Source organism: Chiloscyllium plagiosum, chromosome 17 (assembly GCF_004010195.1).
Source record: "Chiloscyllium plagiosum isolate BGI_BamShark_2017 chromosome 17, ASM401019v2, whole genome shotgun sequence".
NCBI lineage: Eukaryota > Metazoa > Chordata > Chondrichthyes > Orectolobiformes > Hemiscylliidae > Chiloscyllium > Chiloscyllium plagiosum.
In genome coordinates, this window is record NC_057726.1 from 54,641,780 (window position 1) to 54,666,622 (window position 24,843).

The 24,843-nt window shown below is 43.0% G+C and overlaps 1 protein-coding gene across 3 annotated transcripts in view; it reads right to left on the reverse strand.

Moving 5' to 3' along the window:
• Positions 1–24,843, reverse strand: part of fhod1 (formin homology 2 domain containing 1) — a 313,847-nt gene that overhangs the window by 167,542 nt on the left and 121,462 nt on the right. For all 3 annotated transcript variants that reach the window (XM_043707126.1, XM_043707128.1, XM_043707127.1), the window contains exon 4: positions 9,164–9,231. In XM_043707126.1, the coding sequence (XP_043563061.1) occupies positions 9,164–9,231 (68 nt within the window). The remainder of the gene's footprint in view (positions 1–9,163; positions 9,232–24,843) is intronic.

Sequence of the window (24,843 nt, forward strand, 5' to 3'; positions counted from 1 at the left end):
TTTATCCACGTATTAGGATTCCTAATGGAGTTTGTATCAAGCAGTGACCTGCTATTGCACAGCGCACAGTTTTAGTCACAACTCCCATCAAGGCGTCCCTCACTGGCCACTTCCAGCAGTATTTCAATATCGTCCCTCATAGAGTGGAGGGCAGAATTCCTAACTCTCAGTGCCTGATGTCAAACTAAATGTACCACACCGGCCAGGTAGGAAGGTATTTAATCACAATCATGGTGTATTGCCTTATCAGAACAACCTCAAAAAATGCGCACACCACTCCAAAGGAAGTTAGTCTAAAGAAAAGACAGGAATTCACTGCAATGAGGAAGTTTGGATAAATATCTGACATGGAAAAAATTAATGGGATGTAATAATTACAATGACATATAATCTTTTCTGGACTTTGGAACCAGTTTGTTAGTATTGTGCATTCCCCAGCAGTCAGCACAGTAAAATTATTTTGCACATTTACAGTGCACAGACAATATTGTCAATTGGTTTTTATACTTCCACAATAAAAGTCAAGTTCAGACAATGGGTTAGCTCAAACAATTGTTCTGAACTGTAGTCTCACTGGCAGTTCCTACGCAGTTTCTGCTCAAGAATTTGGAGATGCTGCTGTTGAACTGGAGTATACCAAGTTAAAAATCACACAACATCAGGTTATAGTCCAACAGGTTTATTTGGAAACACTATCTTTCGGAGCACTGCTCCTTTGTCAGGTGGTTGTGGAGTATAAGATCATAGGACACAGAATTTATGGCAAATGTTTACAGTGCAATGTAACTGAAATTATATATTGAAAAAGACCTAGATTGTTTGTTAAGTCTCTCATCTTTTAGAATGACCATGTTGGTTTCAGTTATTTCATTTGTAAATCCCAGAACTTTCTTAACGTTACATTCTCAAGTGAACTTTAACAATAGGTGCCATGTTGGCCCGAGGATGGTCATCCAAAGTTCTGAGGTCGAATATCCCAGATCACTGAAGTGTTCTCCGACTGGGAGGGAACACTCCTGTCTGTTGATTGTTGTGCGATGTCCCTTCGTCCATTGCCGTACCCTCTGCTCAGTCTCACCGATGGACGATGCCTCAGGGCATCCTTGTCTACAGCGTATGAGATAGACAATGTTGGCTGAGTCACATGAGTACCTGCCACATACATGGTGGAGGTGTCCCCAGGTGTAATGGTGGTATCTGTGTTGACACTCTTGAGATGTCTTGCAGTGTCTACCGTGACAAGGTTGTATGGTGTTCTCCTGAAGGGCAGGCAGTTTGCTGCGAACAATGATCTGTTTCTGTCATGTTCTCTCATACACTCACATATACACTCCCACACTCACATGCACACACGCACCCTCTCTTAGACTTATACCCCTCTACACTCTCATTCACACATGTACACACACACTCTCATAGACACTCTGACCAACCCCCAACACACACACCCACATGTATGCATACACACACATAAAAGTTAGTGTGTGAATTTGTACTTGCAGAATTACATCTTATTTTGCTCCAAAACTGTATGAATCTATGTAAAATTCTGTAAATCCTTCTTTTAGATTAGAATCAGTCTGAACATTGGGGCACAGACAGCCTCACACAGGGCACCTCACACCTTCAATGCATTATCTGGGCCAACATGGCACTTATTGTTAAAGTTCACTTGAGAATGTAACTTTAAGAAAGTTCTGGGATTTACATATGAAATAACTGAAACCAACATGGTCATTCTAAAAGATGAGACACTTAACAAACAATCCAGGCCTTTTTCAATATATAATCTCAGTTACATCACACTATAAATTTTTGCTACAAAAATTTGTGCCCTATGATCTTATACTCCACAACCACCTTTTGCAGGAGCAGCACTCCAAAAGCTAGTGCTTTCAAATAAACCTGTTGGACTATAACCTGGTGTTGTGTGATTTTTAACTCTGCTCAAGGAAGTATGGAAAGTAACCAGATACCAGCCTGGAAACTCCCAGCTTCAACCCTGAAGCAACACGGCTTTTTAAAAAAAATCTTGTGAAATTTATTCCTAAATTGAACCAGTTCCACAGACCTCTCTGCAACGTTCTATTTCAAAGCAGTTAGAAGTGGAAAGTAGACATAGCAGAAGTAAATAATTAACACACAATATAAATCTTTACAGGAAGCTCCAAGGTTCTGGATTAACCAATGGCAACAAGGCTGTTTGTAGTGGAAGGAATCAGCTCCGATTCTCATTCCCAGTCACTACCCAGTATTCCCGGAGTGAAACAGCACCGGTGTCAAAAAGTATTGAAGACTGAACACTGACACGAAACGCTCTTTAGATTAACTTCATTAATCTTTTACGAGACAGAAGCTTCTTATCGTGCTAATTCATGAAGATTGATCAAAGTGTACTTTCTTTGCCTATAATCCCACTCTCAACTAATTTCTTTACAGTACATTTTCTGAATACTTGTAGTTTACAGCCTACTCTGAATACTGTGCAGTTCTAGTTGAAGATAGTGAGATATTTAACTGCCTTGCAGTTTGTATGTGAGCCGGGATTTGCTTAAGACAAACCTGTCAGAACTGGGAAACAAAGGATAGGAATCAATTTGCTTAAATGAGCAAAAAGCAGGGAGAAAATAATGACATCTATTGTCAGTTGTCAGCCATCAGGAGGCAAAAAGGTATTTGTGGGCAAGATCTCTAATTGGTGGCACTATCTATCTGAGATTTCCTGGGTAAAATATACAAGCACGTAGCACAGGTTTAAGTAAGTAACTCACATTGCATCAAAGTTATGACTGCGCTCTGCTGGCTGCTCACACTAATCTTCAACAGTTACAGTGTCATTATTCATTCTGTTCAAAAGTTGCACCTGCCACTGAAGCACCTCCAGCAATATATTAAAGGGACAAAGCGCTTTATGATATTGAAGCTCTGTGCTATGGCTTTCAGCATTTCTGACTCTAGACAGACTTTAAAGCCAATATTCCTTTGTACAACTATACAGTGTATACCATAGCTTCTAAACCATCCATCAATATTGTTCTTTTCATACCATGGACACCATAAAACACAAATTAGATGCTGGATTGTAAGCTGCTCCGTTAGATTGTCAGATAGCACAGAACACCAAATGCAGGGAACTGATTGTTATTTTGCTACAACAACTTGCATTTGTACATTCCTTTAATACAGCAAATAGTTCCTAGATACCCAACAGAAAAGCACTGGGCAGGGGTAGCAAGTCCTCCGTGGGATATTACTGTTTTAGGAGGAAGCTGCAGAATGTACATCCATGTACGACAGAAGAATGCAGAACTGCCAAAAGGGCCGGTACTGACCTGTTTTGACTGTGATGAGTGTGGAAGATTTTGCTGCATTCTACCAGGTAATTGTGCTTCACACACTCTGCCAGTCTTTGCAGGGGTACTGGTGTTCAACATTACTCTGTCTCTATCGCACCACATTGCTGGGCTGTCACAGCCAGCTGGGCAAAACAGGAGGATCATGTCAATAGTAACTTATCCCACTTTACACTTTACCCTGACCAAAACTCACTCAGAGGAATTCCTTTTTATCGTCAGGTAGAGTTTGCCCGAGAGTGTGGGATTGGGGCAAGTATATTGAGATGGATAGAAAACTGGTTGACAGAGAGGAAACAAAGAGTACGAATTGATGGTTCCTTTTCAAATTAGCAGGCAGTAACTAGTGGGGTGCCACAGCTCTTCACAAAATATGTTAATGATTTGGATGAAGGAACAAAACGTAACATCTCAAGGTTTGCAGATGATACCAAGTTGGGTGGGAGGGTGAGCTGTGACAAGAATGCAGAGATCCTTCAGCATGATCTGGACAGATTGGGTGAGTGGGCAAATCAATGGCAGGTGCTGTATACTTTGGATAAATCTGAGGTTATTCATTTTGCAAGCAAAAACAAGGCAAATTACTATCTGAATGGCTGTAAATTGGGAGAGGGGGGAGTACTGAGAGAACCTGGGTGTCACTGAAGGTGAGCATGTAGGTGCAGCAGGCAGTAAAGAAGGCAAATAGTATGTTGGCCTTCATTGCGAGAGATTGAGTACAGGAGCTGGGACTTGGTTGCTGCAGTTATACAGGGCCTTGGTGAGGCCACGCCTAGAATATAGTGTGCAGTTTTGGTCTCCTTTTCGGAGGAAGGATATTCTCACTCTTAAGGGAGTGCAGCGAAGGTTTACCAGACTGCTTGCAGGATGGCCGGACTGACGTGTGAGGAGAGATTGACTGGGTTAGGATTGTTTTCACTGGAGTTCAGGAGAATGAGGAGGGGGATCTCATAGAGACTTAAAATTTTAACAGGACTGTTAGATGCAGGGAGGATGATCCCGATGGTGGGTTTGTCCAGGACCAGGGGTCACAGTCTGAAGATTCGGGGTGGACCACTGAGGATGGAGATGAGGAGACATTTCTTCACCCAAAGACTGGGGAGCCTGTGGAATTCATTACCCCAGGAAGTAGTTGATGCCAAAATATTGAATGTATTCAAGAGGCGGCTAGATATAGCACTTGGGGTGAATGGGATCAAAGGTAATGGGGAGAAAGCAGGATTAGGCTATTGAGTTGGACAATCAGCCACGATTGTGATGAAGGACAGAGCAGACTTAAAGGGCTGAATGGCCTCCTCCTGCTCCTATTATCTATGTTTCTATGTAAACAGCTCTGAAAGTGACTGTAGTGCTATTTAAATAAACATTATATAATGTTAGTATACAAAATAAGATGTTAGTTTTACTTATAACATAGATTTTGGACAACATTAATGGCCGTGGTTTTATGTTTGTCATTCCATAAATTCCATTTGAAGCCTTTGAAATCAGTATGGAATGTCTAGTTCGAGATTATTTTTATGAACATTCTTTCATCATATTCTTGGCTCCCAGAAACCACAGATAAATGGACATTGACCACTGGTGTCAATGGGTGATATAATGCAGAGAATGATAAGCGTGGGGAACTGTATTTGTTAATGGCAGATTACTGTAGTTTCTTCCTCAAACCTTGAATTTCAAGAGAATGAAAGAGTCTCACAGCTCGTTATGTAAAAGGGTTTAACCTACTCTCTGTTCCGAATATCTCACAAGTAATTTATCGATAGCTCCCCATTCTAAACTCTTTGTGTGTTCAAATTGTTCAATCTACTTTTCCCAACCATTTATAATAAATATCACAATTATATCCCTCTACAATCTGATTAAATGAGCTTGAATTGTTTAAGTCCTCATATTTGTATTATCATGCACCAGGACCCTTGTGAATCTATGTCTCACATTATTTTAAACTTCAATATGCTTCCTCTAATTTTCCAATTAGCGTCTTGAGGTTTGCTGTAGCTTCATCATTACCTCTTGGCTTTTACACACTATACTTCTATGGGAAAAAAAAATCCTCAGATTTATGTGAACTTTTTTATTTAATTTTATTTATTTCAGTTTTTCAACCTGAAATCTTCCTTTAGTGGGCAATGAGCCTAAATAACTTCGCTCTTTCACAATAAGTTTGATGCCTTGTGTAAGTGTGCATCGCACCTTAATTATGTTCACATCATAGACAGAGTCATAGAGATGTACAGCACGGAAACAGACCCTTCAGTCCAACTCGTATATGCCGACCAGATATCCCAACCTAACCTCGTGCCACCTGCCAGCACCTGTCCCACATCCCTCCAAACCCTTCCGATTTATATACCCATACAGATGCCTTTCAAATGCTGCAATCGTACTAGCTTCCACCACTTCCTCGGGCAGTTCATTCCATACACATACCATCCTTTGTGTGAAACATTGCCCCTTAGGTCTTTTTTATATTTTTCCCCTCTCACCATAAACTTATGCCCTCTAGTTCTGGAATTTCCCCACCCCAGGAAAGACTCTTTGTCTATTTATCCTATCCATACCCCTCATGATTTTATAAACCTCTATAAGGTCACCCCTCAGCCTCCGACGCTCCAGGGAAAACAGCCCCAGCCTACTCAACCTCTCCTGATAGGTCAAATCCTCCAACCCTGGCAACATCCTTGTAGATCTTTTCTGAATCCTTTCAAGTTTCACAACATCCTTCCGATAGGAAGGAGACCAGAATTGCACACAATATTCCAACAGTGGCCTAACCAATGTCCTGCACAGCTGCAACATGTCCTCCCAACTCCTGTCCTCAATACTCTGACCAATAAAGGAAAGCATACCAAACACCTTTTTTACTATCTTATCTACCTGCGACTCTACTTTCAACGGGCTATGAACCAGTCTCTTTGTTCAGCAACATTCCCTAGGACCTTACCATTAAGTGTATAAGTCCTGCTAAGATTTGCTTTCCCAAAATGCAGCACCTTGCATTTATCAAAATTAAACTCCATCTGCCACTTCTCAGCCCATTGGCCCATCCTGTTGTAATCTGAGGTAACCTTCTTCGCTGTGCACTACACCTCCAATTTTGATGTCATCTGCAAACTTACTAACGTATACTTGTTATGCTCACATCCAAATCATTTATATAAATGAAGACCCAGCACCGATCCTTGTGGCACTCCACTGGTCACAGGCCTCCAGTCTGAAAAACAACCCTCCACCACCACCCTCTGTTTATCTGTCACTGTTTTCTGGTTTGTTTAAATTCCCTAGTATCAATTAAGCCTCACTGTACATTTAATTCACGGGATGAAACTATATCTCTCTGAAGCCTCTATATCATCTTCTCCTTGCTATAGGCAGCAGCACTGGAGGTTTCACTTTTTTTTGTGAAATAAAGCCAAATGAATATGAAAGTGTGGGAATGGGCAGCATGGCTAAGTGGCTGGCACTGCTGCCTCACGGTGCCTTGGTTCGATTCCTGCCTCGGGTGACTGTCTTTGTGGAGTTTGCACATTCTTCAGGTGTCGGCATGGGTTTCCTTCAGGTGCTCCAGTATCCTCCCACAGTCCAAAGATGTGCAGGTTAGGTGGCTTGGCCATGCTAAATTGCCCCTAATGTCCAGGGATGTGCATGTTAGGTGGGTTAGCCATGGGAAATGTGGGGTTACAGGGATAGGGTAGTGGGGGGGGGTCTGTGTGGGATGCTTTTGGAAGGGTCGGTGTGGATTCGAAGGGCCAAATAACCTGCTTCCACACTGCAGGAATTCTATGGTTCTATGACCCTTACTCGCATTCGGACAAGCACGTGTGTTTAGCTGCTGTTGTGGCAGTGGTGCAAACTGGGAACTGAGCTGTACCACTGAACGTCAAAGGGATTCAACAACTGGGAAGCAGAACCAGTCTCCAGTCTTGAGTTGCACTAAGTTGTAAGAAGAGAGAATTCACAACTGACTTATATCCCCAGTATCGGAGAAGGGGGACTTGGTTGGGAAGGGAGAAAGAAACTTGTGCATCTCAAACTGTTTCTCTAACTTATTGTTATTTCTCTACTCATAAACATTTACAGAATGAAAGACTCATCATGTCTGTGGCGGTCAAAGATCAATTCCAATTCCCAATTTTTTGGCCCATAGCCCTGGTGGGCCAGACTTTGTCAAATGCTTTCTGAAAATCCGAATGTACTACATCAACTGGCTCCCCCTTGTCAACTCTACTTGTTATATCCTCATAGAATTCCAACAGATTTGTCAAACATGATTTCCCCTTCATAAATCCATGTGCCGGCTGAGGTTACCATGCAGGTCCTGCCCCCTCAATCTCTTACCTCTCCTGAGGCACAGTCACCCTCACGTTAAACCACCACTTGTGTCTCTCTAATGAGAGAGCAGTCCTTTGGTCTGATAAGAGATTGGAAACTTTACCTGTAGTTTACCTTACAGCGCTGAGCCCACGTTTGTTTGCAAGGAATGCTGTGTTTGACTGTTCACAAATATAAGCAAATATAAGACCGAAGATGGAAACAAGATAATGGAAGGGTGACTGTGGCTGATCAGTTTTAAAATAAAAACTGAATGCTGCATTGTAACTTCAACATGCTGCATGGTGTCACTCTGAGCCAGTTAACTTAATATGAATTTGATGCTGTCGTAAGTGCACACAATAATAACACTAGGCACCTTGTGTACATGATGGAAAAATCCATCCACTGAATGATATTGCTTTATGGATTAAATAGGTCCCAAAGGCTGTTACTGTACTGGCAGCATCGCAAACAGTATTAAAACCTTACTGCAAAAATAGTTAGGGAATGGGTGCCGACTGGCTGGAGTCTATCCCATTGATTTGTGTTCCAAACTGTTTTTAAGGTTCATACTTTTGCCATTTGTGATGTTTTTCAGGACTCCATCGCTTGCTAACAGTGGGACCTTACAGTACATTACTGCTCCAGATTCAATTTGGATTGTCTGTGCCCAAATGCACAACTTTCAGACTCAGGCTGTTAAACAATGTTTGCACCACACAAGAGCCAAGTCTTGACAATCGCCAATAAGAGAGATTGGTGGTTACCACTGACCAGAAACTTCACCAGACCAGCCACGTAAATACTCTGGCTACAAGAGAAGGTCAGAGACTTGGAATTCTGTGCTGGATGACTCATTTCCTGATCCCCCAAGGACTTTCCCCTTCCTGCAAGACACACATCAAGAGTATGGTGGAATATGTTCCATTAGCTTTGATGAATATGACTGCAACAGCACTTGATAAGCTCAACATCCAGGACAGAAAAAGTTAATCATGACCCTCATTCTCTGTCTTACATATTCACTCTCTCATCATAGGCCACCCTAGAAAGTTTCTCTGACCCTGAAATCTATGACCTCTTTCATCTAGAAAAACATTAACATGAAGCACGTGGCAACACTATTACCTCCAAGTCACACACCATCTTGACTTGGAAATGGATCACCATTCCTTTATTACTATGTCAAACTCCTGGAACTCCTTCCTTAACAGCACCATTAGAGTACCTAAAGTAATGCTTCCCAAGCTTTATCCTTAAGGTTGGTCCAAAAGAATGCTCACATCCCATGAAATGATTTTCTAAAAAGGACCATATGGAGATAAAGAGATCAAGAACAGTTCGACTAAATAGATGTATTCGTACACATGGAGGATAAAAACTGACATGGGTAGGCTGGGCCTTTTACACTGTCATAATTTTATTACGAATTTCTACGCAACTATAAACAATTCGGTAAATTACATTTCAATATTGGACTGGTACATTACCTGGAATAGTTGCTTCAAAGAGAAAAGTGATCTTCTTAAATCAGGGCCGGTTGAGTTGTACAACTTTTCTGTAAACAAAAATAAATGTTTTAAGTTATGGAGCAAATGGTTCTGTAATTCTGAACCACAATTATATCTCAATGCAATCCAATACAGCATAGGAACAGGCCCTCCAGCTCACCAAGTCTGCACTGGTTCCAAATCCTTATGTAGACCCACTACTTATTGCCCATGCACACAGCTTGTATCCCTCTGTCTGCCACCTGTTCATGAGTCTATCAAGATGTGCCTTAACTGCTGCTAAATGTCTGCTTCCACCATTACTACTGGCAGTGCATTCCAGGCACCCACCACTTTCTATGTGAAAACAAATCGAAAATCAAAAGGATGTTGCAGATTTAAGAAAGCAAATCACTCCTCTCCCCACAAAGATACTCAAACTACAATCACTGTAGATACAGTGGCCAATCATAGTTGTTTTAATAACTAAAACTATGAAGAATCACCAATGACAATCATCTGCCCTATACCCCAAATCGTCCTCACTGCCCCTCTTGCTCGGTGGGGTTGAATTCTGCTATTTGTTGGAGGTGGATGAGACTCAAACATCATAATGAAGCTGGGTATAAAGTAAAATGGAGTTAAGAGGTCGTATAAATCACTACTGTGCAGTGACAGTCCAACAGCCTCTACATGATGAATGCATTTTAGTTATCTCTTAAATACACAGTGAAGGCCAGGAGGAATGCACAACGCCAAATACTCCGAAATAACACTCATTAAAAAAAAACAATTTGGTCACAGTAATTACCAACGAGGATTTCCTTCACATCTGCAGTGTTTAAACAAAAATGGCTTAAGAGCACTGCACAAGTGGTTTCTTCCAATAGAAAAGATGATCTAAAGTAGAAGCGTCCAAACTAGAGCTTTGGGATCTTCTGTGACTGACAAGATCCATGAGAGTATAAGCCCAGTTAGCTGGGTTCTGCTTCCACTTTATGATTAATGAGAGGTCATTGCCCTAATATGTTAAACCCAGCTTATCTCCGCAGAGGCCATCTGAACTGCTGAGCATTAATTTTAATGGGGCTGCTTTAGATCATTCAAAATTGGACTCTCAGTAATGGAAAAAAAGACAAGAATAAATGCATCTAATTAGAATCTGGAATCAGGCCCTCCATGCTTTCGACAAATCTCTGCAGTTTACGGAGACACACAAAGCTACAAACTACTGTAATCTGTTGGACCCACTTCAAACCAGCGAAGTAACTGTGGACATTGGGATTCCACAGCCAGTGGAAGCCATTTGGTCCATCAATTCGGTGCTACAGAACAGTTGTTAGGTAGCCACATTCAATTCTGCCCTAGAATGGGGTTGATTGCAAGGTTTACAATAAGTTGCTCAGAATAGTTTAAGGGCCACTGTGAGGAGTTCAAAGGTTACAGAAAGAGACAAAGGATGCGAAAGGAGACCATGGGTAGACAGCTGCAGTTGGCTGCACTGCTGAACTACAGATTCCATGCAGGGAACTCAGGGAGGAATCAAGTGCTGTGGCTCTGTGCTGTTAGAGGTCAGACAGAGGTTCTAGGAATTAGAAGGCAGTCAGGCGTTGGAGACAGAACTCAGATGAAGGTCTGTGGAGTTGAGAAAGCGGGAAGGCCAATGGCTCTGTGTGAGGGGAAGCCTTGAGAGAGTTGGAAGAAACCTGAAAACATTCTTGAGAGAGTTGGAAGAAACCTGAAAACATTAATGGAATCACTGGTAATGGGGAAGGACCAAGATGGACACTGGGATCAACTCTAGTGAGCGACTAAGAATTGGGAGATTGACTGGAGCTCATGAGATTATTGGGGATACACATGCTTGAGGTGATGAATTTTATAGGGTAGGATTTCAGTAACATTGAATAAGATGGAAAGCATTCTGGAAATGAGATGTGATCTCAGCTGAAGTCCTGACCTTGCGGATTCCCTTGCACTCCAGTCTTGCACATTTGCATCAAGCAAATACTGTTAAAGAGCTTTACTGCTAGGTCTGGCCGGTCCTGCCCCGGGGGTGGCCGGACATAATTCATGGCGGCTGAGAGAGTGGATGTTGAAATGCTCACTGGCAATATTTGCTTGAGCGCAAGGGAAAATGTAAGGGCAGGACCAGCTAAACCCAGGGCAGGACCGGCCAGACCCCGGGGCAGGACCCGGTCAGACCCCTGGGGCAGGACCCGGCCACCCCCGGGGGCAGGACCCGGCCACCCCCGGGGGCAGGACCCGGCCAGAACCCGGGGCAGGACCCGGCCAGAACCCGGGGCAGGACCCGGCCACACCCCAGGGCAGGACCGGCCACACCCGGGGCAGGACCCGGCCACCCCCGGGGGCAGGACCCGGCCACCCCCGGGGGCAGGACCCGACACCCGGGGCAGGACCCGGTCAGACCCCAGGGCAGGAATGGCCACCCCCGGGGCAGGACCCGGCCACCCCCGGGGGCAGGACCCGGCCACCCCCGAGGGCAGGACCCGGCCAGACCCGGGGGCAGGACACGGCCAGACCCCGGGGCAGGACCGGCCACACCCGGGGCAGGACCGGCCACACCCGGGGCAGGACCCGGTCAGACCCCAGGGCAGGAATGGCCACCCCCGGGGCAGGACCCGGCCACACCCGGGGGCAGGACCCGGCCAGAACCCGGGGCAGGACCGGCCAGAACCCGGGGCAGGACCCGGCCAGATCCCGGGGCAGGACCCGGCCAGACCCCGGGGCAGGACCCGGCCAGACCCCGGGGCAGGACCGGCCAGACCCCGGGGGCAGGACCCGGCCAGACCCCGGGGCAGGACCAGCCAGAACCCGGGGCAGGACCCGGCCACACCCCGGGGCAGGACCCGGCCAGACCCCGGGGCAGGACCCGGCCACACCCCGGGGCAGGACTGGCCAGACCGGGGCAGGACCGGCCAGACCCCGGGGCAGGACCCGGCCACACCCCGGGGCAGGACCCGGCCAGACCCCGGGGCAGGACCCGGCCAGACCCCGGGGCAGGACCGGCCACACCCCGGGGCAGGACCGGCCAGACCTAGCAGTAAAACTCTTTAACAGTATTTGCTTGATGCAAATGTGCAAGACTGGAGTGCAAGGGAATCCGCAAGGTCAGGACTTCAGCTGAGATCACATCTCATTTCCAGAATGCTTTCCATCTTATTCAATGTTACTGAAATCCTACCCTATAAAATTCATCACCTCAAGCATGTGTATCCCCAATAATCTCATGAGCTCCAGTCAATCTCCCAATTCTTAGTCGCTCACTAGAGTTGATCCCAGTGTCCATCTTGGTCCTTCCCCATTACCAGAGATTCCATTAACCACAAAGATGAAGCATTATCTTCAATTCAGAATCCCTCCATAACCATGCTATACAGGCCTTCCTCTTGAACTAGAACAATTCCATTTCTCGGATTGAAAATTACTCCTGCTACTTCCATTGTTGATCCTTCTCTTTGGAGTTCCCTTCAAAAACAGTCAGCTTTGTAACTTTCCTGTCCAAAGCTTCTTGGAAATTCTAGTGACTGACTGCACCATTCTCTTGATTCCTCTTCTCCTTCCTGCCTGGAGCTTAGCTTCTCTCCTATAAGTTTCAAGTTAAAATTTCTTCTTTTTATACAAAAATCTCAAAAGAAGTTGTTTGACTTACAGGAACCCTGGGAACAGAAGTATGTTCTCAGGAAGGGTCGCTTGACCTGAAACATTAACTCTGATTTCTCTCCACAGACCTGATGAGCTTTTCCAGCAATTTCTGCTTTTTTTGACAGGAGTATGTGCTTGGCTGTAAGTGTGTTATATTAAATGCAGGTCTGTGTCAGAGCACATCACTGGATGCAAGTTCTGTAGTCTCTGTGCATTGTCTAAAGAAATACTGCCAGAAGGTTGATGATTGCAAATGTTGTCCCCTTGTTCAAGAAGGGGGATAGAAACAACCCTGGTAATTATAGACCAGTGGGCTTTACGTCTGTTGTGGGCAAAGTTTTGGAAAGGATTATAAGAGTTAGGATTTATTATCATCTAGCAAGGAATAATTTGATTAGGGATAGTCAACACAGTTTTGTGAAGGGTAGGTTGTGCCTCACAAATCTTATTGAGTTCTTTGAGAAGGTGACCAAACAGGTAGATGAAGGTAAAGCAATTGATGTGGTGTATATGGATTTCAGTAAAGCATTTGGTTAGGTTCCTAAGGCAGGCTACTGCAGAAAATACGGAGGCATGGAATTGAGGGTGTTTTAGTGGTTTGGATCAGAAATTGGCTAGCTCTAAGATGACAGAGGGTGGTAATTGATGGGAAATGTTTATCCTGGAGTTCAGTTACCAGTGGTGTACCACAAGGTTCTGTTTTGGGGCGACTGCTGTTTGTCATTTTTATAAATGACCTGGATGAGGGTGTGGAAGGGTGGATTAATAAACTTGCAGATGACACTAAGGTCAGTGGAGTTTGGATATTGCTGAAGGATGTCACAGGATACATGGATAAGCTGCAGAGCTGGGCTGAGAGGTGGCAAATGGAGTTTATTGTGGAAAAGTATGAGGTGATTCACTTTGGAAGGAGCAATAGGAATGAAGAGTACTGGGCTAATGGTAAGGTTCTTGGTTGAGTGGATGAGCAGAGAGATCTCAGTGCATAGATCGCTGAAAGCTGCCAGGTTGATAGGGTGTTAAGAAGGCATATGGTGTGTAAGCTTTTATTGGTAGAGGGATTAAGTTTTGGAGCCATGAGATCATGCTGCAGCTGTCCAAAACTCTGATGTGGCCGCACTTGAAGTATTGTATACAGTTCTGGTCACTGCATTATAGGAAGGATGTGTAAGCTTTGGAAAGGGTTCAGAGGAGATTTACTAGGATGTTGCCTGGTATGGTGGGAAGGTCTTACGAGGAGAGGCTGAGGGACTTGAGGCTGTTTTCATGAGAGAGAAGAAGGTTAAGAGGCAACTTAATAGAGGCATACAAGATGATCAGAGGATTATATAGAGTGGACAGTGAGAGCTTTTTTCCTCGGATGGTGAAGGCTAGCACGAGGAGACATAGCTTTAAATTGAGGGGTGGTAGATGTAGGACAAATGTCATAGGTAGGTTCTTTACTCAGAGTAGTAATGGTGTCAAATGCCCTGCCTACAACTGTAGTGGACTCGCCAACATTTAATGGTTGTTCGATAAACATATGGATAATAACGGAATAGTGTAGGTTAGATGGGCGTTAGATTGGTTTCAGAGGTTGGCACAACATCAAGGGCCAAAGGGCCTGTACTGCGCTGGAATGTTCTATGCTCTATGTGTGATGTGACCAGAACTGTGGAGATATTCAGAGAGGTTCAACGATGGCAAAGCTGCCATAGGTGACCTGCTGGGATGTCATGGCAACTGTGATGGCCTCAGAGACAACAGAATCATTTTAGTTATTCAACAGTCCAAATCAAGCAGAGTCTGTCATTGCACACTGTGCAAGTTCGCCTGACTGATGGTCCACAGCTGCAAGTAGCAGACCATGCGGTCAAGTAAAAGCTGACCCAATGGTGCTGGATCAACTCAGGCTGTTCTAATGAATGAAGCTAAAATGCAAATACATCCTTCTATAGCTTCAATGGAACAGCAGTAACAGGCTAAACTAAACTGAAGATTCACCGCTACCATTCAAAGTTTCTAGCGGCATTATTCCAATGTCATGAATTCTACTGAAAAAAAGATCTGTCTCATCTAGCCTCCCCACGCCAAAAGTTCTATAATAAGGTGCCCTGTTGAACAGAATGACCAATAAGGCAGAAAAGCTCAAAAGCAAAGACTACTCTGTCAAATATTCTCCATTCAAGATCACTGCTGAAACCAGGAAATGGAGGACCTGGTGGAGAAGCAAAAACTCAAAGTACTGTACACACCCGGCAGGTCTGCACACATCTGTATAGAGAGAGAGAGAGAGAGAGAAAGAAACTGAGTTAACATTTGGAATCCAGCGACCCTTTGTCAGAACAGAGCACAGCTGGGAAAGGATGGCATTTATGCTGATGACAGGATTAGAGTGGGTGGCGTCCATGTCTTGTGTGTGAGAGAGAGCGCGCAAATGGGAAAAGAAAGCACACACTACTGAATACTTAAAGGAATAGGCAAACAGAGATAAGGTGAGAGAGAGAATTACTGGGTAGACTGCCAACGAAATAGGTAAATTACTGAAAATGGGTTGGCTGTGCCAGGAGCAACCAATAAAAAGCAGGACCTAGAGAAGGGTAATGGACACGGAGGGTGTTCACGTTCTGAGATTGTTAAATTCAATCCTGGGAGGCTGTTAGGTACATCAGCTGAAGAAGAGTTGGTGTTCACGTAGCTTGTGTTGAGTCTCACTGGAGCACTGCAGCAAGCCTGAAATGGCGGTGTTATTCTGAAGTGGGAGGTAGCTGGAAGGGTTTTTTTTTGGGGGGGGGGGGTCACCCTTTGTGGTTAGAGACTAGTGCACAGGAGACCGTAAAGTGAAAACAGGTGGTGGGGGTGCTGTCTGAAAACAACAAGAGGAGGCTGGAAATTGTATTCTTTTAAAATAAAGTATTCATCACTTCCCGATGGATGCATTGCTCTCACTATTCCCAAAGCCCAAACACAGGCGACAATATACTGGTAAGTGCTTCCTTTGACTCCTCAGTGGTTAATGCACAGTGGGCCCCTACTGTGCTATCAGTGTACCTATATACAACATTATTGCTGTACTGCTGCTCATGCTTCACTCCCCATAGGGAAACTAACAACAATTTCCTCTCTTTATTGACCAATCTGCACTGACAAGGAGTGAAAAAGACTTCTTCACACATGATGGCTCAGAAATCACAATTACCGTTATCTGTCAACGATGAAACAAAGAGACAACAGTGGAGAGGCATCAATCCAAATATAAAGCAGGACAAAGCAACAAAAACTGGGTCATTTGTTACCATCAGCTGATCTGTGAATGCACACAGAGTTTTAGAACATCTGCTGGGACTTTACAAGATCAATGTTCAAGTGGGTCATAAAGTGTGGTGATGTCTTCAATGAGACATGAAGAAGTCTGACACTATCACTGCAGCTCTATTGCACAATTATGTTCAGAGGTCAGGCAAGATGGTGTTTGTTTTTGATGCACAGTATTCACTTGGAGGAGAACTACTTGCATTACACAGGGCTCTCCCAGAGTTTGAATGTATTGCAGCAGCCTCTTGGCTACCTGCTCAGTTATACTCTGTCCCACCTCCCTGACCTCAGCCAAAGGCGAGTCTCTAGCACATTGAGAACTTTTCATGCTAGCTTTAGATATAGAACTGTTCATGTCCTTATAAGGTAAATTCACTAACCGAGTTCATTGCAACATTAGCATGGACTGCACTTCAAGAAAGCAAACAACACATTCCTACATTTGTTGCCAGGCATAATCTTGCCATCTGGATCATTTACAGCATAAACAGCTCGTTGATTATGATGCCACAGTGCCCAGTTACCACAAATTAGTATTTTAACATGGTCGAGTCATTAAAATTATGTCCCTTTTGCACTCCCACTCCCCTCAACCCCCAACTATGGTGAAGTATACAAACTGTTGAGTTTACACATTCAACCTTTAAAGTCTGGGCCGTTGCAATACAGCTCTGGGGATGGTGGGGCTGAACAAGCCCTATAGCAACGTTTCATCATTGACAGATAACAGTAATTGTGATTTCTGAGTCATGCTGTGTGAAGAAGTCTTTTTTGCTCTCAATTTTCACTCAGGCAAGAGCCCTTTTTAATTTTGTAACGTGAACCCCTGACATTTTCACCAGAGTAGTAGCAGGCAAAATTTCATATTGAGTCACAAATGACCAACGGGCCAATCAAAGAGGAAGATTGTTTTTCATAGATAATTCAAAGAAGGCCTACAGAGTGGAGTGGGCCATTCAACCTGTCCTGATGAAGGGCTTTTGCCCGAAACGTTGATTCTCCTGCTTCTCAGATGCTGCCTGACCTGTTGTGCCTTTCCAGTACTACACTCTCGTTTATAATCTCCAGCATCAGCAGTTCTCACTTTCGCCCATTCAACCCATCAAATCCACACCGACCCTCTGAAGAGCATCCCACCTTGACCCCTCCTATCCCCGTAATCCTGCATTTCCTAACCTATATACTCTGGGCAATTTAACCTGGCCAATCCACTCAACCTGCACTTTTTTGCACTGTGGGAGGAACAGAGCACACTCACACAGACACAGGGAGAATGTGCAAACTCCACACATAGAGTCGCCTGAGGCTGGAATCGAACCCTGGCCCCAAGTGGTGTGAGGCAGCAGTGCTAACTACTGAGTCACTGTGCCACCTTTTAAGGGGGAGGTGGAGAAGGTATTGGGGGAGTTAAAGGAGATAATTCCAGAGTTTGGAGCCTAGGCAGCTAAAAGGACAGCCATAAAGATGCCAGACTACAGGAGCGTATGTTTCATAGAGATAGAGAGGCTGGGGTATGTTAAATAAGTAGAAAAAAGGAAAGGCCATACTGAGATTTGGAAACAAGCAAAATTTGAAATTAAATTTAAACTTAAGACCAGTAGTTCTGGAGTAGAATTTAAACAAGAATTGGTTGAGGGAATGGTAAGGACAACATAAATTAAAATGATGTGTTAGTTGTGCTGTAAGATTATTTTGAGATGAGTGAAATATCATCCAGGAGTGTTTCCAGATGGTCATGTGACAATGTTCAATTCCTGAAGAGTTGACCTGGGGATCCCTGCAATAACTTATGGAACAAGTTTTCATCACTGGCTGCTTCCTGTCAGCTCTCTAAAGCACAAACCTACAATTTATAGAAATAGTGCATTTCTCTAATTATTTCTATATTGTTCGTGAACAATATGGCACCATATATAGAAACAACTGTCCCTTGAAAGACAGTTTATAAGACAACTAATAAGGTGAATCAAATCAATACTTGAGAGGAATGGGATGTCAAATGCCTTCCAAAGACAAATAGAAAATGAATATATTGCCTTTCATTTCCAAATGATTAAATTCACCAAACCCAGAAGCAAATTAAATTAATTGGGTTTCGAATTATTTGGTGAGGAGGTCATATGGAGCCACGAATAACATCTCTATTTAGGTTCAAGTCAAAATCTTGATGGATGGCCTGGAAGGTGTACACATAAACTAGCCAAACAGATTTGGGTTTAAGGTGAGAGGGGAAAGATTTAAAAGGTCTAGGGAAAACATTTTCACACAGAGTGGGGTTCATGTATTGAACGAGCTGCCAGAGAAAGTGGTAGAGGCTGGTACAATTACATTATTTAAAAGGCATCTGGATGGGTGTGTGAATAGAAAGGGTTTCGAGGGATATGGGCCAGGTGCTGGTAAATGGGACGAGATTAATTTAGGATATCTGGTCGGCATTGATGAGTTGGACCAAAGGGTCTGTTTCCATGCTGTACATCTCTATGACTTTATGAGTATCTATATGTAAGTCCATATGCTAGTGGCAGGGAGAGATTCTTGGTCACCATGAGATGGAAAAAAAATTGGAACCACTATCCTCATTCACTGCTCCAGACTACAAAATGCATGTAGAAGGTCATGTTGCCCTAGCAACTTGGACTACCTGGAGGGTCAGTTGGCTTGACGACTGATGTGGAACAGATATGTATGGGACTAGACTCCAGCTCCCACTGGAGTGGATTCAAGATCTGCCTACTTGCTCTACCTGTGGCAGTGATCACACTGCTGTGGGTCACACCCATCTTCAGGGCAGAGATGCAAACAATTATTTCATTTAAAAACAGAAGCAACTTACATGGGAACACCACTGCCTTCAAGTTCTCCTCTAAGCTACTCATCATCCTGACTTGGAAATATATCACTGTTCCTCCACTGTTGTTGGGTTAACATCCCAGAATTCCCTTCGTCAGGGCATTATGGGTCAACCTACAGCACAGGGACTGTGGTGATTCCAGAAAGCAGCTCACCACCTTCTCAAGGGCAACTAGGAGCAGGCAATAAATGCTGGCTCAGCGAGTAACATTCACATCCCGTGAATAAATTAGAAAAAACAAGAATGAACTTCACAAACTGATGATTAAGCCATGCTGTTCCTTCAAAGATGAACAAAAGCGTGTTTTGCTGAATTAATTTTTCTTTAATAACCAGCTGGATTCCTTAAATAGTTAAAAATAGACTCCTGCTTCAAACCATCCCGCTCAGTACAATATCCAGTTAGATCATGGAGACAGATTCTCAGACTAATTCATAAGCATGTGCTTGAAGTTCATCTCAGTCTAACGACAGCCAAACATGCTTGTTACTTACTGACATTCTTCCCTATTGTACTTCGGCAGAGTTCTGACTTACAATCATACCCTTTGAGTATACAGGTTAATCTGATCAGTACACAGCAAAGCATGACCATACACTTACCATATTGTCTTAACTTATACAACTCTCCCAAAATACATCCTCCAGACCCAGAGTATACTCAAATATATTCTGAATACATTAGCAGTCAATAAAGTGTAAAACAGTTCACCTTTTCCCTCCAACCCCAATAATCAAAGTGAAAACAGGAAAGAATATTTATCTGAATTATTTTCAGATGGGAAAGAGTTACTAAAAGTGAAGAATCCTGTTTGTGAAATGCGAGTTACAATAAAGTGGAGTCCTGTAAAAGTTATAAATTGTCTTTCACAGAAGTCTCCCACAGGAAAAGTCATGACCTTGGCATTTATACAGCACTTTCCACACAGTGCCATACCTTCCGAACTGGGCCAATTAAAACAGCTTTCCAATATATTTATTTGTGTAAATAAAAAAAATTAACTCACACACTAACATTCTGTACTCTCCAAACAAATGTAAGTTCCCCTCATCCCCATCTGCAAATCAAGCCAACGTTTCCTGTGCAACCTTAACAATGAATAGCTCCTGTACTGCGGAAGTAGAAAATCATGTGATCTTCAGATAAATAGTCCATCTACAACTAGCTAATTTAAAAAAAATTTAAACTGCAATCAGCATTCAGTGACCCAAATAAAATCATGGAGTTTTGGTAGTTCTTTCCAAAGGTTTTAGTGTTTTCAAATCTCATTTTTGAGCTAAAGTCTGGATTTAATTTTATGCAACAATTTGTAAATGTTGATGATGGCAGATTCTTCTCTGGTGAGGAGGCTATGAAAGAGTCTAATAACAGGGTCAATAACTGAGTCAGTTTACCAAGCCTCAGACAAGGTTGAACTTGTAATCAGCATGGTTAACAACATTAACATGATATTAATGTGGTTTCAGAACATGGCCCATTCATTTTATTTAGGATAGAAAGTCTTTCTGGGCTATTGAATTGAGATAACCTGGATATTAAACAGCAGCAAAGATATTAAACATTTGTGGGATTCTTGTGGCACAGTGGTAGTGTCCCTAACTCGGGTCAGGAGGCCTGGGATCAAATCCCACCTGTGCCAGAGGTGTGTCATAACATGTCTGAACAGGTTGCTTTAAGTGCTGAAAATGTGTTGCTGGAAAAGCGCAGCAGGTCAGGCAACATCCAAGGAGCAGGAGAATCGACGTTTCGGGCATGAGCCCTTCAGGGCTCATGCCCGAAACGTCGATTCTCCTGCTCCTTGGATGCTGTCTGACCTGCTGCGCTTTTCCAGCAACACATTTTCAGCTCTGATCTCCAGCATCTGCAGTCCTCACTTTTTCCTAGGTTGCTTTAAGTGTCAAGATTGCAAATGTGCTTACAGCAAGTTAACATCAAATTAATATTGGTTCAGTGGTTATGTACACAATGTGATGTGGTCTTGAGCTATGCAGGCCAGGAAAAACTAACATTCAATTAGCGGGCTTAATGGACCAAATGACCTTTTCCTCAATGCATGCTTTCTTTGTTTTCTGATACAGTATCTACCATAAGCAGTAAATACAAACTCTGACATGACCAACTAGCAATCCAGCACCAATGTCCCACCTCCTAACATCAAACTCATAGCTATCAGTGTTTAAAATGCACCAGACCCACATCAACTTAGTTTATAAACAGAATTTTTGAATTAAGTGACCCTTAAGCCAAGGTCTGCTTCCACTCAGAGTGACTTACTGGGGCTAGCTGCAAAGTTGACTCACTGAAATTCAATGCCCAGTTACTTTGGAACCCAAAACACACAAAAAAAAAATCTGGCAGCACATCATTGTTCCAGATATGAAATTAAAACATGCAGCACATGGCTATTCCCAACGGAATAATATTTGGAATCAGTGCAGTGTAGGAATGAAAGCTTCATCCAGGAAAGTACAGCTTCTCATCAAAGGTATAAATAAATGTTAACATCAGGAACATATTTATGGAGGCTAGTGTAGGAACAGTATTCCCTTAACTCAGAGGGCATTACTGCCAGAATTGTTCTTTTGCAGTAGTTTATTTGGTGTACACTAAAGTAAGAAGAAAATGGGACATTAATTAATTCATTACCAAGGTGCAACCTCTGAGAAGGAAAAGCAATCAGACACACAAAGCATCCAAGTATATTGATTATACAGATGCAAACACACCCCTGATACCACCTCCTTCTATAAAGCATGGACTTAAAACAAGCAAAAATAATTAAATTTTACTGTACTCCAATCTAGAGGCTTGGACTTGGGAGCATGCTCAAATCCCATTGTAGCCTTTTGAGAAATGAAATGCTCCCTTAAAAGAAAATCTGAGAACTGGCAATACCATTAATATAACCATTTATCAGTAAAAAGGGACCAAACTGGTGGACAGCCAAAATCCCATACTGGTTTACTAATGTCTTTTAAGAAAGGAAACCCATCATTCTGATGCCAGTCTCACACTAGTGTGGATGAAATTTCACTGCCTTCCGAGGGATACTCAATAAGTGCTGGCGATCCAAGATTGTTGTTTTTGTACCTCTCTCAATGGGAATCACATTAGTGCCATGTGCCCCTACAAAAAAGGTGCAGGACTAGACCACTTGGTCTCTCAAGCCTACTCTACCATTTAATTAGATCATGACTGATCTGACTGGAACCTCAAAACCATATTCCCATCTACACTTGGTAATGTTTTGCCCTCTTTACTTAACGAGAATCTGACCACCCACTGTCTTGAAAATATTCAAAAGACTTTGTTTCCACCACCTTTTCGGGATGAGAGCTCCAAAGTCTCACGACCACCTGAAATTTATTTTAAAAGCCTCACCTTTATTTTAAATGGGTCATCCCTTATATTTTTAAAGGGTGACCGAGTGCTAGATTATTCCATTTTGACTTCAGGGGGTGTTTTGAGCAAGCGGGCATAGTATTTGACCATTTCAATTTTGTAAGCTGACATCCTGGGCCCCCAGGAGTTAAAGCCTGAGCAGTCCTGAGCACTGCTGATGCTCTGACCAATGTTCCAATATTGGGACAATACTGACTATCGGCAAAGTTTCAAATTAGTGCTGCAGGCTGAAGTACAGCTCAGACAGGAACCCAAAACTTCCTCTGCCGTAAATCCTGTACATGACCTTCAATAAAGGAGAAATGTTACACTTGTGTCTTTAAACTCTGTTCTGTTCTCCACATTATCCAAATTATGAGTCCGCATGTTTCACAGAAGCACTGGGTTTTGAGGACTTGCTTAAGAATTCATTAAATGAACGGTGCTTCATGATTTCTTCCAGTGAAGCATCTATTAGTGTTTGTGTATGTTTCTGAATGATGTATTAAATTGTCAGACAAAGCAAGCATCAATCACGCATATCTGTCTGAAGGGCCTAATGCAGGATGTAAAAGTCATGAACTTGGAACTCATCACGATGAGGTTGACAGCTTGGAAAGATTGGCCAGATGAATATTGCTGACTGCCTTGTACAGAACAAAAGGAACGTATAAAACCTTCAGCAGAACTCCAAAGTGACTTTACTTCTTCAGATGTTTTATAAAGTCATTAGCAGCAAAGTGATATAGAACTTAACAAAATTGAAAACAATGGCAAAACAAAAGCAGATATTAAAGAACAAGGGACTGAGACAATGAACTTTTGTCACAGGAAATAATTCATATCCACACCTGAATGAGGCTTTGTTTGCAACTGGGGTCTACCTGCCCTAATAGAGACATTGAAATCAAGGGGATCAACTTCAACTACCTTTCACTCTTTGAACTATCATTTACCTATCACATTTATTTTCAATAGCATACCTATTTGCTCTTTATAATTTGAGGTCTATCGAGTAACATATAAAAGAATTACATTTTTTTTTTCCAAACAAAAGCTAAGATACCATGATAATAGATTATTTTAGAGTATATTTTAAACTAGTCAATGAGAGTGGATTGCGCATGTTCCCATTGAAATTACAATGATTTCAAGCCTCAATCCAGAAACTTTATGTAATCTCAGCCGCCACTACAGTGCAATGCCAAAAGAGGTACCTCTTGCCAGAAGAGAACATGTAACAAGTCTACTAGTTCTGCTGATGCAAAAGAACCCCATGGCACTATCAAACGTGTCCTGACCCCACTGTATATGCCCTGACAAAAATGCCAAAAGAGTTTATTTAATAATTCATCCCACCAGCTATCTGCCATTATATATGCCTACACCACCTGTGCCTACAAAACAACAGTGACTAAACTACAAAAGTAGTTCAATATCTGAAAAAGTGGAGATATCCTGAACTCTTGAAATTAGCAGTACAAATCCTTTCAATGATATTAATTCCTAACAATATCCTGGCTGCAGCTGAATATAGACACCTCCCCCAGTGCTACGAAGTCACAGGTATCTACCTGACAACATGTAGGTCCCACCCACAGAAAGCAAGAAAAATCTAACGTATCTTATTACATCATGAGTATACTCCTCCCAATCATCAGCAACATGATGTGAGAAGTCAGCAATACTGCAGTCAAAGCAACATCAATCTTTTTGCTTTGGTTCTGCTATCAGTCAGCTCTTGGTTTTGTTCTAGGTGAGGTAAAAGTAGTCACCAAAGTCCCAAAGGATTATAGGGCTGTTTTCACATTAGAAAAAGAGATGAGTGGTGGTGGTTTAACCTGAAGGTTACCACATCTCAGACAAGAGAGGGTGAGGAGGAGAGTCCCTCATGGTAACCTCAGCTGGTGTGGGAACTGAACTCATGCTGTTGACAGGCTTACAATCAGAACACTGTAGGTGAGGTGAGAGTAGTTGGCTTGAACAGCATTGGACTGAATTTGACACCAAACTGAAGTCATCGGGCAGCTCCCACTGCCAGGAATCACATGGGTACAAACATCTCGAAAACTGAAGAACACAGCTTTCACTGTTCGAACTCTGAAATTACACACACACCAAACTTTGCAGGGAGGAGAAGAGAGTCTAACTTAAAGGCATCTTTCTTTTACATTCAGATCTTTGAACCTGTTGTTTTCTTTAAAAAAAAACTACCAATGATGAGAATGGGCCCAATCATGATGTGGGCTAAATGGCTACAACATGGATCAGCAAATTATTAATTCAACTCCAGATTCCTTTCAGGACAGTTCTCAGGTCCAGCTCTCTCATCCATAGGGAAGGGCCAACCTAGAGGCTGGGCACTTTCTCACAGATTTGGAGGGGGTGGTGGTGCAAGCAGAGCAATGTTGATGCTTTGACTGTTGTCAGTGATGAGTTTTGAGGTTACTTTCTCCTTATCACTAAATAAGGATCTTTGACTCTTTAT